Below are 14,000 nucleotides of genomic sequence, written 5' to 3'. Positions count from 1 at the left end.
GTCTTTCCAAAGGAAAAAAAAAAAAAAGAGTTCTTAGTTGACATATTTTAGTTTATTTTTATGCCTCCCTTTGCCACAAAGACAAAACAAAACAGAAAACTATCTCTGGTTCTCCTAAGTATCACAGTTATTTGAGAGATACTAAAGCAAATGTAGCTTTTTCTAAGGCACTGCTACCAGGCCTTGAAACCACGTATCATAAAATACAATATCAAGAAGAGAAAAATTATGTGCTTACTTTTCTGATATATCATGTAGATCAGAAGGATCACAGTGATGCAGCTTCAGAATCTGCACTGTTCATATTTTAATTCCAGATGTTATTGACTAAGTTGTATAAGGAAGTATTTGCTCTGATCCTTTTAATGTTTCTGTATTGCTTTCCTTTGGTGATTTGAGATGAAGTTAGAAACATTTGACTTCTTTGCATTACATAATGTTTCATGTTTCTAATACTCTATAATTTTTTTTTCAAATTAAAATGGTATAGTAAAACACTCAATTTAGGCAACAGACATTTATTTAATTGAATTGTATATCAAATAGTTCAAGTGATTACTCAATATGATTTTATTACAGGAGATGAGAAAGTCACTACCATCAAAAACACTAGCACCTTTGATTTTTAATAAATTTGATATATTAGTCTGATCAAAAGAACCTTACATTATGTGGGAAGCTAATAGGGCAGGGCATGAAGAGCCTACAATGGAGCTATGTGCAGACAAGTTGGATCCCTCCATATTTTCCCACTCAGCTGTTAAAGAGTGCAGAGAGCCTAATATACTCTAATCATCCTTGATGTCCATAAGGAGGTAACATTATGACACATTTCCAAGAAAACTGAATTATATTAAACCAGTGAAGTGATAAACCAGTTCTTAAATTACTACAAAAATGCAAGGATTCAAAAAGCCACAGACTAACCTCCATCCTGAAAATAATTCAGCATATATTTAACTCTACAAATCCCGCCCATCAGAGTTATGGCATCAGAAGAGTAAATTCTTTCTTAATTCATGAAGACAGAAGTAGAGTCTTACTCACACGACTCCATCTGACTAAAAATTCAAGATTCAATAACAATGAGTTTTAAACAAAGAAAAATGCTATTCCATTAATTTTTTTACCAAAGATTCTCAATTTGAAGGATAAATCAAAGCTTCAAGTACTTGAATCACATGACAATATACAGAAGATGATTTCTTTACAGTTATTTTCATAATCGAGAATTTGGTACATTTTTTTAATAAAACAAAATAAAAACATGTAACACCAAGCAGAGAAAAGAAATGTATCATGAAGCAGTTAATCTAAGATGAAAATGAAGTAACTCTATTACCAAAGATGTACCGAGGCTTCTATATTTTCTTTATGATGTCATATCATTTAAAAAATAATTGGATTATTCCAGAGACAAAAATATCCTTGTTGGATTTAGGCTTGGCATTAAAGGAAGAATAAACTTGCTGAAAAAGACAACACTGAGGAAAAAAGGCCCAGCTTCCACCTAATATAACTCTGGTGACTAAAGCAGAGTTACAGTGGGCATCAGTTTGTCCTGTAATTCTAAAGAACATCTATCACTGCTGTTGAATCTGTTAGAGGTATCAATTCATGCAATGAAACAATTTCACATGTAAGTCTCTAAGAAACCTGAAACCAAACACAGCTTGCCTGTATAAGGGTTGCATTCCAAAGCCTATACTCATGCCAGTTTTGCAGATCTGGAATTGCAACTAAACATAAATCACCTGATTCACAGTAGAGTGTTTTGGGTGTGTTAAGCTGAAACTCTTGCGAAAATTTTAGCAGGTGCAGACCAGACCGAGCCATGACAAAATTTAAGTTAAGATCTGTACATCCTTCTTCAGGCCCAAAGCACTGATGCTCACACAGTTCTTTTGTCAACATATCTGCATAAAACTGGCACCACTCTCTTTCTGCTCTTCGACCTCAAACATTATGTATAGCTTCACAGTGGGATTGCCTTTGTTATGCAATAAAAAAAAATAGCATCTAAAAAAAATATTTTAAAAACCTATATTTCTGGCTTTTCTGTTTCACATATACTCCTATAGAATATGTGGTAATCTTGTCTGGATAAAGATAGCATTTAAAAAGGGAGTGTCAGAATTTCTTCATTATACTCTTCAGACAGCAAAATTGTACTCAGAATGGGTAAAAAAAAAGACCAGAGATTTTTGTTGTTACTATATAAATTCTATTATTACAATATGTAAAAAAAAAAAAAAAAAAAAAAAAATCTACATTTTATTTCTCACTTAAGTAATCAGTTCACATAGGACAGCTAAGTGGCTCAGGTGTTCAAATGCCTTAACATATGCTCTTTCAAAAGTGGTAAAAGTAAAACTGATGTCTGCATGTATAGTCAAACACCAACAGCATTAACAGAAACATTATTAAATGCTTAAAGCTGCAACTGAAGTGGGGACACAAAACAAGGGAACAACTTCACGTTTACCTTGCTTCACTGTGCATTGTCTGACAATGATTTTTGCAGAGAATTACCAAGACTAAGACCAGTTGTGCTACTAAGTCTATGTAGACTCTCTATGTAGACTCAGAGTACCAAGAAGAATCAAGAACAGCAAGAGGAGACTGAGCAAGTTAGTAGTTATAACTGTTGTAATTCAATATAAGGAAGGTGGAGTTTAAAAAAGCTAAACCAGAATACTCTAGACATATCTTTTATATTAACCTAATAGAAATGCTTCCACCTGTTTCCAGAAATTGTCAGCCTTGGCTTAGGCACCTGGAAGGCATCTCCATTTGCAAAAGAATACAATTAAAATAAGCTCCTGTCACTTTAGCCACATAATAGTTTTTATTTTTGAAGTTGCAAAACAGAAAAATCAAAGATTGTAAATTTTCTGAATATTATACTTACACACAAATACATTTAATAAAAATAAAAAATACATAATATGAATATATATATTATAATTCAAATACAAAATTCCAGCACAAAAATACTCTAACGCATTAAAATACAAGTGATCCAATCTCTCCTCAAGGGAGTATGAGACAAAGACGCTACAGCTATGTCCCTTAACGCTCTCTTCTGCTAGTTTTTGATAAAAAGGCTTATCTTTACATACTGCTTTTTTAATATATTGTGTTGCCAAATAACATAGTAGAAGGAAAAACCCAAATTCTGTCTTTTTTTATTCCAAACAAGATCTAATTTGGTCTTCAGCCCTATAGAGGAAATATGAGACATTTCACAGTGGGGCTACATCATACTAAAGCAACATGTAAGACAACATATGTTTGTAAGCACTTAACAGAACTAGAAATCTGCTACTGTGAATGGGCCTCATCCTATATACATACACCAACTCCTCACAAACATCAGTGCGTTTTCCTCTGCAGGTGAATCTTTCCATAACTGTGGCTTCTTGTACAACTTGTCAGGAAAATTCAAATCGTCCAGTCACATCAGCTTGTGTTCCCACTATATTCAGTATCGCTTCTCACAAGGAGACAGGATTGTCTGAGTAGACATAATCAAGTAAGACCTCCCCTCCTGTATTTCCAGCCTGACCAGGAAGAAACGTATGGCTGCTGGGCATGCCACTATTCTCCACCCCAGATATATTGTCCAAGCATCTGCCAAAATCTAACTACTCTGTTGATATCAATTGAAGACTTACAAAGAGCACTTAATTCACATTTGAAGTTATAGGAGATATTAAACAGAACTGTTACAAATGATTTGTCAGTTGACTTAATTAGACCAGGTCTAATTTAATATTTCCAGCACAGTTGAAACTCTTACTTTACTGGGGGCCATGGAAGTTTCTCAGCACGTTACACCCAGTAACTGAAATCGAGTTCTAGCAAATCTATTAACACAGTCCAACACTTTCCACAGTTCATTACAAATAATAATTACTTCCCAAATACTTCCTCCTTCACTGTGAAGAACAAATCTATCTCAGTAAAATAACATCAGTGAGGAAAGCTCAATTTTTTGCTGAAAAATTCTTTAACTTCTAAGAGATATTTTTTGGAACTGCTAACAGCTGCCATATATACATATCAATAAATTTCAAAAACAGCCCAACTTCTTCCAGAGAAAGTAGCAATACTATCTCAGGTTCCATACGTTATTTACTATAAGTTGGCTACACAGATGGAAAAACCTGCAAAACTGGAGCTCTGCCTATCACAGGCAGCTTGGAAAGATTCCTGTAAAGATTAACTTATCTACTATTGTAAACATTCTCTACTAACACTGGCAAATTATTACTATGATCTTCCTAAAATGGTCTAATAATTTAGAATTAAAATTACATCTTTTTATCTTCATGAATTTGCAGATATTAGCTCAGCAGGAGTCTCTCGAACAGATATTTGATATAAAACATTTGTAATTCATTTGATGACACAGTAAGGTCAAATGACACTATTTCTGCTTCCAGGCTGGATGAATCTAAAGTGAGCCTTGTATTGCTGAAAATATGCTGCCATAGCTTTTAATATAAAAACTCATTTAATAAATTACCATAAAACATCATGTAATTGTTTGGGGTTTTTTGTTTGTTTGTTTGTTTTTGTGAACATACTTGTGAAGGAGTCTTCCTACTAGAAAATCACAAAAAAGCAAATCACACGAACACAGAACTAGTGGAAGAATGTATTAGAAGCATGAATTGTTATTGTTCTTTTAATGCTAAGCATTATATGCTAATCTGAGAGAATTCCGTGATGCTTTTGCTCACTATGTGAACAGCTTTAGGCATATTTGACTGAATAACTAAAATCAGTCAAAACAGAACAATAAGAAATAAGAATTTTGTTCTACACATGAACTACCTACCTAAATTCCATAGAGTTGTCTGCATGTCCACAGCAATGTGTGTCACTGTTCATTTCCTTCACAGGCTAACTACATAAATTTTCTTTTCTACATGCTGATGTTATATGATAACAATTTTGCTTCAAGTTAGTCACCAAGGGCAAAACAGAGCAGCCTTGTTTGGTCATCTAAAGGTGTTCATGTGGGATGGTGCAGTTAGTACCATTCTGCTGCAGCACCAGCATGCCACAAGGGTTTACTTGCTACCTGCTTACCTTCCTCCAGCTGCAGAGTTTATATATATTTCACTAAGGCTTTCCATAGCTACATTTCAATTGTATCTATATTGTTAAAGAGATTTCAAATGTTACTTTGTTGCTGTTTTTTGTTTTCAGTCTTTCACTGTTTGTTTTACCACATATATAAATGAGTAAGCTCATTTATGTGAATGCACATACCTGCATGGTTATTTATTTTGTAGCAGTGTCCTTGTTTGACTGACTTCTTTCTTACCTTGAAAATCTGTTTATATTTGGAAGGTAATCTGCTGAATCCACTGGTAGAGAACGTAGAACTAAATGTCAAAATGCTAATATGAAGGGTTATTCATCACATGAACATTGATCTGATGATAGACAGGCATTTCTGCAAGGCAATGTGCTTTCTATCCATTCTATCCATCATATCTAAAGAGATGCAGATGTCCAGCTGCTACTGAACTCCCAGGAACCCAAATGGTGGGCTGTTAATTATCATTAAGTAGATTTGTCAGATATACCTAAGTAAAAGGCTGTATTTGATATTTAATAAGAATATTGCAAAGAATTAATGATTTAAAAAAAAAAGAAAAAGAAAAAGAAAAAATAGAAAAGTACCAGGCACCGACAAATACATAGAAAATTGTTACTCCCACTCAACTGAAATGAAAAAATTAATTCAGGATCTTTCTTAGTAAAGTAAGAAAGGGAATGATCATACTGTGTGGATTAGTGCTACTAAAAACTAAGCCTATAGAAATTAAACATATATTAGGAGAGTATCGTAAATGCCCTAATACTGCATGTGCAGTGGAGGACTAAATAAGCAATTTTAAAAGGTAGACAGACTGTGGCCAGGATTGGCGAGACAAATGTTTGTAAATGATTACATAATGTCTTGAATGCTAAAAGCACGTAAGTATACTAGGAAAAAACAAAAAAAAAAACAAAAACAAAAAACAACAACAAAACACTGAAACACAGAACCAATATTGTAGTGGCTGCTATGCCCTCAGACAGAGAATGAAACAAAAAGGAAAAGGCTTTAAAATATACCATCATACAAACCAATTTATAGTCTGCTTGGCTTACTAGAATATAAGCTTCACAAGCACAGCAAAATAAGTAGATTAACCTTCATGTACGCCTCTTCATTTTTACTTGTTAAAGAAATAAAAATGGCTACTGAAAATAATAGATGAAGGTTTGAAGCAAATGTTTTTTTTTCTTTTTTTTTTTTTTTTGTTTTGTTTTCCTTTTTCCTGTGCTACCTAGAAGCAGGCAAGCTCCTGTAACCTCCACGTTTGAAAAATTTGCTGCTTACAGCAGCATCGTGTACTAGAAACAACTGGAAAAAAAAGAGCAGTGTACTTGCCATGCAATAGTCATATATCTGGTAAACAAAATACTCCTGATATCTGGCTGATTTTGACAGCAGGTGAGTGGATTGTTTTTCACAAGTAAATACCAGTTAAACAAACAAACAAACAAACAAACAAAAAACTAATTTGCTAAACATTACACTATAGAGAGAATAGAGCCCGAGGTCACTACTGAAATATGACTTGGCTTTACAGGAAGAGCATTAATATTGCTTGCAGAGCCAAGACTTGCTTCTTCTCCATCTCCTCCTTCCTTGTGCATTTAACAATTGCAAATCTTGCCAAGGTTCTTTTTTTTTTTTTTTTTTTTTTTGCCTCTTTTTTCCCCATCCATTCAATATTGATCTCTAATTCAATGACGGGTAAATGTATTGGAAAACACAGCCATTATCTCTCTCCATCTTCATCAGTTACTATACTCTGTAGTAAACAAACTGAGTAAACAAGGTCAACAGGAACAAAAGAAGCTATAAAAAATTTCCTGGCTTTAATTTTGAATGAACTGGACTGTCCAACTACTTTTTCAATTACAGCACAAAGGTAAACAAATAAAATAACCACTGTGAAGTAATAATCAAAGAAGAAATGAAGCCCAGGTGTTTTTTGTTTGTTTGTTTTTCCTTTGCTCTTCAGAAAGCAGGCTTTATTACTCAGAGACATTCTTCTAGCATAACCCTAATTTTTAGACTAACTTGTTTTCTGACATAGAGAACCAGGGAAGAAGCTGTCAGTTTGCATTATAAGAAATAAAACATAATAACACCATAATAATATATACCACACAGACACGCACAAAAGAAAAAGCCACAGTCTGAGATCCTAAGCATATACTAAAATTTCAAATGGTCAGACACTTCAAGTTAATCTCACTTTTGTATTTCTTGTAACTCTTTCAGAGATGAAGATATGCTACCATATCTCAGGAGCTTTTTAAGCTTCACTTGAAAATAAGTGGTACGTTATGGTTTTACATCAGCAGAGATTATAAAACATAGCAAATAAGTTGGATGGGTATTAGAGCTGATCCCATAGCAATGAGAGAATTTCCCGCGATCTCTGAACAACTGGTTCCACCAGATAGTCACATTTTTAATAAATAAATTTTATCTAACCCCAACTTTTTAAAATTACTTGCAGCCTTTGTCAATGCAGAAAAAGAGAGAGAGAACATTTGCTTAAATACTCCAGATAAGGACTCAAAATATCTCACTATTTTTTCAAACTTAAAGAAGTATTAAATGGATATAATTTCAAAGCATTAAAAGAGAGAGAACCATACTGACAGAGATGTTAACATGAGGCAAAAGTGTTTAATAACTGAGCTTTCATAAAAGCCTTCCTTACAATTCCTACTTCAAATTACAGTTACATTTTCTTATTTCATATTTCATTCAGACCCTTGCCAACTTCTTTATGCTGTCATATCATGCTTGTCACCAGAGATCACTATGCATATGTACAAAAACAAAAAAAAAAAAGAAAAAAAGAAAAGAAATACCTCAAAGAGAACATGTTCATTAGCACTGGGCTAATGAATTGAAAGAAGTGATCAACAAAACAAGCAAAGAGATCTAAATATATAGGAATACACTCATAATGCAACTTTACAGAAAAGATTTTTCACCTCTACACGGGCTCTGCAGGGACTACTGCTAAAAGCAGTGAGAACATAGACTGACTTAAAGAATTTGGTTTGGAGATGTTATGGTGTAACACTGAAGCAGAGAAAAGATTCTTCTCACTTTAGACCCCAAAAATTAGGTTTAAGTAAAAGCTCAAATATTTCGGGCTTCGATATTTCTATCCAATCTCTTTTGCTGCACTTTCTCTGAATGTTACCAATCCTCCATGCTATTTCAGCTGCAAAACTAATCTTTGCAGTATATTTTATGCAGTAACCACTTTTGAAAATTAAAGTTCTTATGGTCTTCACAGCACTTCAAGAACTTTTCATGATCTAATACCAAACTGAAATATTTCCTTTATTATGTTCAAATCTATTTCCTCTCTTTAAAGAGTTATTATTATATTTAGCTTAATGAACTTTAAAAAGTATTCCTGGAACCTGACTAATGTTTTAGTAATTGCAAGAATTTCTAAGACTGCCTTCAGATTATGAAACAAAATCCAAATTACATAGAAGGATATTTGGACACAGACACCAAGAGATAGAAGCCATAGAACTCAGAGATAATTCTGTACTTAATCTCATTATTTTAAAAATTTATATAGAAAAAGATGATATGAGCTATCATTTAGGAAAAAAAAAGTTGAAAAAGGATGGAGGCATGATGTTACAAAGAAGAATTTTAAAGCATATAGTTTCAACATAGTGTTTCATTTTTTAACAGAAGTAAGATGTGTGCTGAGAAAAGGTGGTAGAAGAGATTCCACCATCACTCCAGTTAAAGCATGGATGCACATTCATGTGCTCATATGCACACACATTTTTGTTAAAAGACCTTCAGCTGAAGCAACTGTGACCTATTCTTCACTACTGAAGCCATAAACCATTAGTTGTGATTTTGGTTTTGTAGCAGTTAGGCCACTTATAAAAAGGGTTACATTGGCAGCCAGATTTTTTTTTTTTTTTTTTTTTTTTTGTAAAACGGTGAAATCACCTATAATTTATGGCAACATACTAGTTAGAGATATTTTAAATGAACAGCTTCCACAACAGAATCTAAAGGAATATAATCTAGTGCAGAACAGTTCATATAATCAACAGGATTTTTTTTTTTTAATTGCTGCTCTTACGTATATTTGCATTAATCATTATTCAGTGTTTCAAGATAAAAACTGCCCAGAAAACTGTAAAATTCCAAGTATAAACATAAGGCTCCCACAGATTTTTAGCTCCTCTATATTAGCTTGCTCAGCTGAATTCTTCTGTCACTTTCAACATCCATTCCATATTTACTACACTTTCTTATTGCAGATGTCTGGTGATAAAATAGAGTACAGTTCATAATCCAGTATCTGCATTTCTCAAAACACTTTAAAAGCATAGCCTTATCATCACTGATTCATCCTGCTTTAAATGAAGACAAACAGAAAAGCAGTGGAAGGCCTCCGCAGTGTCTAACTGAAGAAGAGTGTAACCTCCTAAAAACAAACTGGTGACTAAATAATTTCACTAAAATTGCTGAAACGGGCTATTCTGGTTGTTTGGTTTGCACAATGTGTGTTTTCTTTAAAGAGGTGGTGAGATTTGGGTGTGGGGGGTATTTTTTCTTCCATGACTCATCCATCATGAATCTCTTCTACAAGAAAGTGTTCCAGAAATAAAAAGTGATACTCAGAATAGTAGCATGTATGCAGATGAATTACTACACTCTACAATATTAGCTGGAAAAAAAAGCAACACTGAAAATGAAAACAGCTAACATGCAAACAGAAATATAATGGCATTTTCAGGCAAAATTTGATTGTCTTATGGGTTCTATTTTATCCCATACAATACTCATTTCTACCCTGATATGTTAGATTTCATGTATAATCTGAACAAAAGCATTGAGTAAAGAAGTTACTTAAGACAGTAATTTGTCCAAAAGTGGCAGGGAAAAGCAACACAAACAACAACAAAAAAAGAAGACAGGCTTTGGGAGCTCGCAGTCACTCTACAAGGTTCCATTCTCCCTTTTTTATTGGTTGCTTTTTTGTTGTTTTTGTTTGTTTGTTTGTTTGTTTCTTCAGTAAGAACAAGGTATTGGGACGTGGGGGCAGGTAGCCCGGTGGTTTACAGGATTGGCTTTGTTTCCAACTCCATTAAAGGTTTACTGAGCTTTCAAGAGCAGTGCTCGCTGTCCCATAACTGCAGTATCACCACAGTGTCTCCTTCACTGGATGACCACCACACACCACGATGATGTACAGCACACACCAAAAGCTCTCCCCCAATCCCCATCCAGCTTGGGAAAAGAGGAGGCACTTTTCACCCAGCCTTACCCCAGCAGAGGGTCTGCCACACTTGCAGATAAGCCCACCCCACCCAGGAATGGGAGCAACGCATTGCACTGGCAAAGCGGCTGAGCTGAGACAGTGGTGGCCATGGGACCTTTTATGGTAGAGGTGGAAGCATACAGTTACGCACACCAAGAGGCCACAGCAGAGCCTTCATGTGAGCAGAGGTTGTCACTTCGTACTGACAGCTACCCACCGTTACTCCTCTCCGGTCCGCTGAGAACAGTCACAAGTGACTTATACCTTACTCTAAATTACCAGCTCAATGACAAATGCATGCAAAAGTTGCTTTGTGGGGAAGTATTTATGTTTTTAAGTGTAAAATATTTACCTATTGAAGCATGTAACAGATATTTATTATTTTCATTGGCTTTTGGCTTACCCTATAAACACATTACATCATTTTGTAGGATTTTTATTATTATTAAAATTCCACATTTCTGTTCAACTCAAGATGATGAATGCAAAACCAAAAGAATAAGTAACAAATGTATCCACGGTGACCAAACAGCAGGCTCTAAAGCACAACACAGGGAGTGAAAACTAGCAATTATTGAAGCCACTCCATCAAAATTCCAGTGCAACAGAAAAGAAAGGCATATGTAATTAGATGGATCACCATTAGTTTAATTATTTGAAGGCTCTGCACAAATAATAGAATATACATTACTTCAGTCTCAGATCTTCCAAGCTACGCATTTAAAGAGAGCAAGAGACCCCACGATTGACTTCAGAATTTAGTAACTTTTCTCTCTGATGCTTCTGAAACTCACTTCATCTACTAACACTTGCTACATATGAATAATATTTTTAAAAGGCCTAGGTTTACTTTCCATTTCTGTACTTAGTTCAGCCTTGTATGCATGTTAACCACAACAATACATTACATCAGTACCAATTAGACAAGAAAACCCAGAAAAACAAGATAAAAACCAGTCATTTTTTTTTTCCCACCTTCCTATTCTTTAGGTGGCTCAATATTAGCATGCATAAATATTCCAGAATTCTTTGAAAGGATTTTTTTCCCTCCAGTAAAAATAAAAATATGATTTTGTCAAGATGATGGCTATAGTAATTTCAAGTAAGCGTGGACGCGTGATGTACGCAGTCTAGCTTTCGCTTGGATTTGTGCAATGCTGCTTTGTGCAACCACTGTTACAACAGAGACAGGTGAGATTACAGACACTCCGATTTCTCACAGGCAAACCAGGAAACATCAAGAACAACCACAGGTAATTACTATCCCTATTAGATCATGCTTCATTATGCAAAAGACAGAAAAGAGAATATTCATTTAAAATTTAAGGAAGCTTCAGACTGAACACAGCACATTGAAAACCTGCGTAGCAGAAACTTTTAGCTCTGGTCTCAAAAGTGAGATTTCCTACAACACAGGGAAAGCGCAACCCAGTTTGTTCCAATTAAAATCTTGTTTTACACAAGAAAATAAATGCTCACACAACAGGATTTCTTTGAAAGAAATAAGAGTAATTAAGCTTATTTTGGTGTTATGTGTTTCTGAAAAAGAAAAAAAAAAGGATAAAATTAAATGCTGTTTAGCTAATATAGACCTAATACTCTAACCCATGTAACTTCAGGTAACAGGAACTTCTGTCTTAGTCATACGAGAAATTGTACAACTGGTTGTTAATAAATAAATAAATAAACCCATACGTCCCATAAAATCATATTAAAAGGTAGAAAAAAATATGAAGTGTAATAACCAAACAGAAACAAAAAAAAAATATTACTTAACATCACACATTTTTAACGCTGATGAGAACTCAAATCTAAAACTGCAACACATATTCTTCCTCAGTCTTTGGAAAATGTAGTAAAGCTAAAACATTGCAAATTCATCTTCAAAAGGAACTCGAAAGAGTTCTGAGAACTCAGCCAATTCATATTTTTTGCTGTTTGGACAGTTTACAACAAAAATCAATCTGATGGGTTTCTCTACTGAAGATCCCCCCATTATTTTTAGTTCTATGAAAACAAGGAAAAATAACACCTAGCATATCATAGAGCACAATACTTGCATGAGAAGGCTCAGAATATTATGGAAATGCTTCTCATATAGCTTGAAGTGAACTCTTGATTCAATATTTAATGAAATTGAGTAAGCTGCTGAATGTCCCAGAAAAAAACCAACTCTGCTGTGCATTCCTTTTATATGTTATGCAGTTATAAATTAACACTGACGCTAGATGAGTCTTCAAGCAGCCAGGAGTAGCATCTTTTCCAGAATGGCACTTTAGTTTTTATTTTTCATTTTATTTTCTGCTATTGAGCAGTCTGAACTTGCAGCATTATATGGTAATCGTACATTCCAACCCAGTACTGCAGCACTACATTGCTTAGGCATAGCTCTATGCTCCAGCATGTTTTTAGGATATGCAGCCAGCCCAGCTGTAAGGCTGAGGAAGATTTTCATCAAGCTACAAAACTAACTCTGCACAAATATTTTACAGCTCCGAGACCTCTAAAGGCTTAAAATAATATGCATTTTGTGTTATGCTAGAAGCAAACTCCACATTGGTGATCTGCATAACGCAGAGTAGCCAGCAAACACACCACTGCACATAAAGCATTGTTTCTTCTCCATATTTTTGGATTCTTCAAACTAAAAGCTGAATGAAATCCTAACGCTAACTGTGCCTCCAAACCAAAATCAGAGCAGTACTAGCTCACCCATTTCATTAAGTTCGTCTAAAACTTCCCATGCCTCCCAGTGATTTCTCTTCCCCTCTCAGCAGATGAAACACAAGTTCATTTAAAACAAACTGAGGATGATTTCATCCTATTTAGCTTATTTTCAAAGCTTCTCAGACTAAGCGGTAACCCATTCAAACAGAAAATTTCCCAGACAATGGAATCCTTTCAAACTGCACAGCCAATATGATTTCCCAGTTGTCAGTCTTAGGTGTGCGTCGGCACGAAATGTTCTTGAATCAGAAATTTATAATAATCACTCCTATTGATAATACGAGCAGAAGCAGAATTACATCACAGTTAACACTTACCAAAATACATTATGTTTCTCATTAATCATGCAGTCAGGATCCCACCGCTGTGTATTCAGCATTAGCTCCCGCACAGGGCTGACATGTAAAACAGAGCTCTTTCATTCTACATTATGTGGAAATTTCCCAGCATAAGAAGCGTGAGCGAGCAGTGTGCCTCCTCAGGATGAGCGCTTTGCAGGCAGTCTTCTTATCCCTGATACAATCCTTGTCTGATTTAGCATTTACTCCGGCTGCATGCTGCACTGCCCATTCTTACTGTAATCTGACTCCTCCTTCTGATGTCCTTGCTGTGCCTGTGACATCAGGACTAGGAGTACTACAAACAGATCTTTTCTGTACCGAGCTCGCAATGAGGTGCTCTAATATCCTGCTTAACCTAACGCTGGCTAGGGGGGAAGAAAAAAAAGAAAAAAAAGAAAAAAAAGCCCTTTTAAAATCATATAGTTTTTTTTTGTTTGTTTTTTTTTTTTTCCAGACATTGCACTCAGTGACATAACATGCTCAATTACATAATAGATGGAAAAGACAAAGTGTATGTTGATAACTT

At 34.8% G+C, this 14,000-nt stretch overlaps 1 protein-coding gene across 4 annotated transcripts in view; it reads right to left on the bottom strand.

Annotated features, from left to right (window-relative positions):
• Window positions 1–14,000, bottom strand: part of ZNF385D (zinc finger protein 385D) — a 394,225-nt gene that overhangs the window by 143,004 nt on the left and 237,221 nt on the right. The window contains exon 1 of one of the 4 annotated variants that reach the window (XM_031590216.2): window positions 13,451–13,760. The exons of the other annotated variants lie outside the window; for them this stretch is intronic. Coding sequence (XP_031446076.1) covers window positions 13,451–13,472 — 22 coding nt within the window. The 5' untranslated portion in view covers window positions 13,473–13,760. Of the gene's footprint in view, window positions 1–13,450; window positions 13,761–14,000 lie in introns of those variants that run through there. 4 annotated transcript variants of the gene reach the window in all.

This window comes from Phasianus colchicus, chromosome 6 (genome assembly GCF_987193195.1).
Source record: "Phasianus colchicus chromosome 6, bPhaCol1.hap1.1, whole genome shotgun sequence".
Lineage (NCBI taxonomy): Eukaryota > Metazoa > Chordata > Aves > Galliformes > Phasianidae > Phasianus > Phasianus colchicus.
The sequence above is the reverse complement of the archived record's forward strand: the minus strand, read 5'-3'. Positions and strand labels throughout refer to the sequence as shown.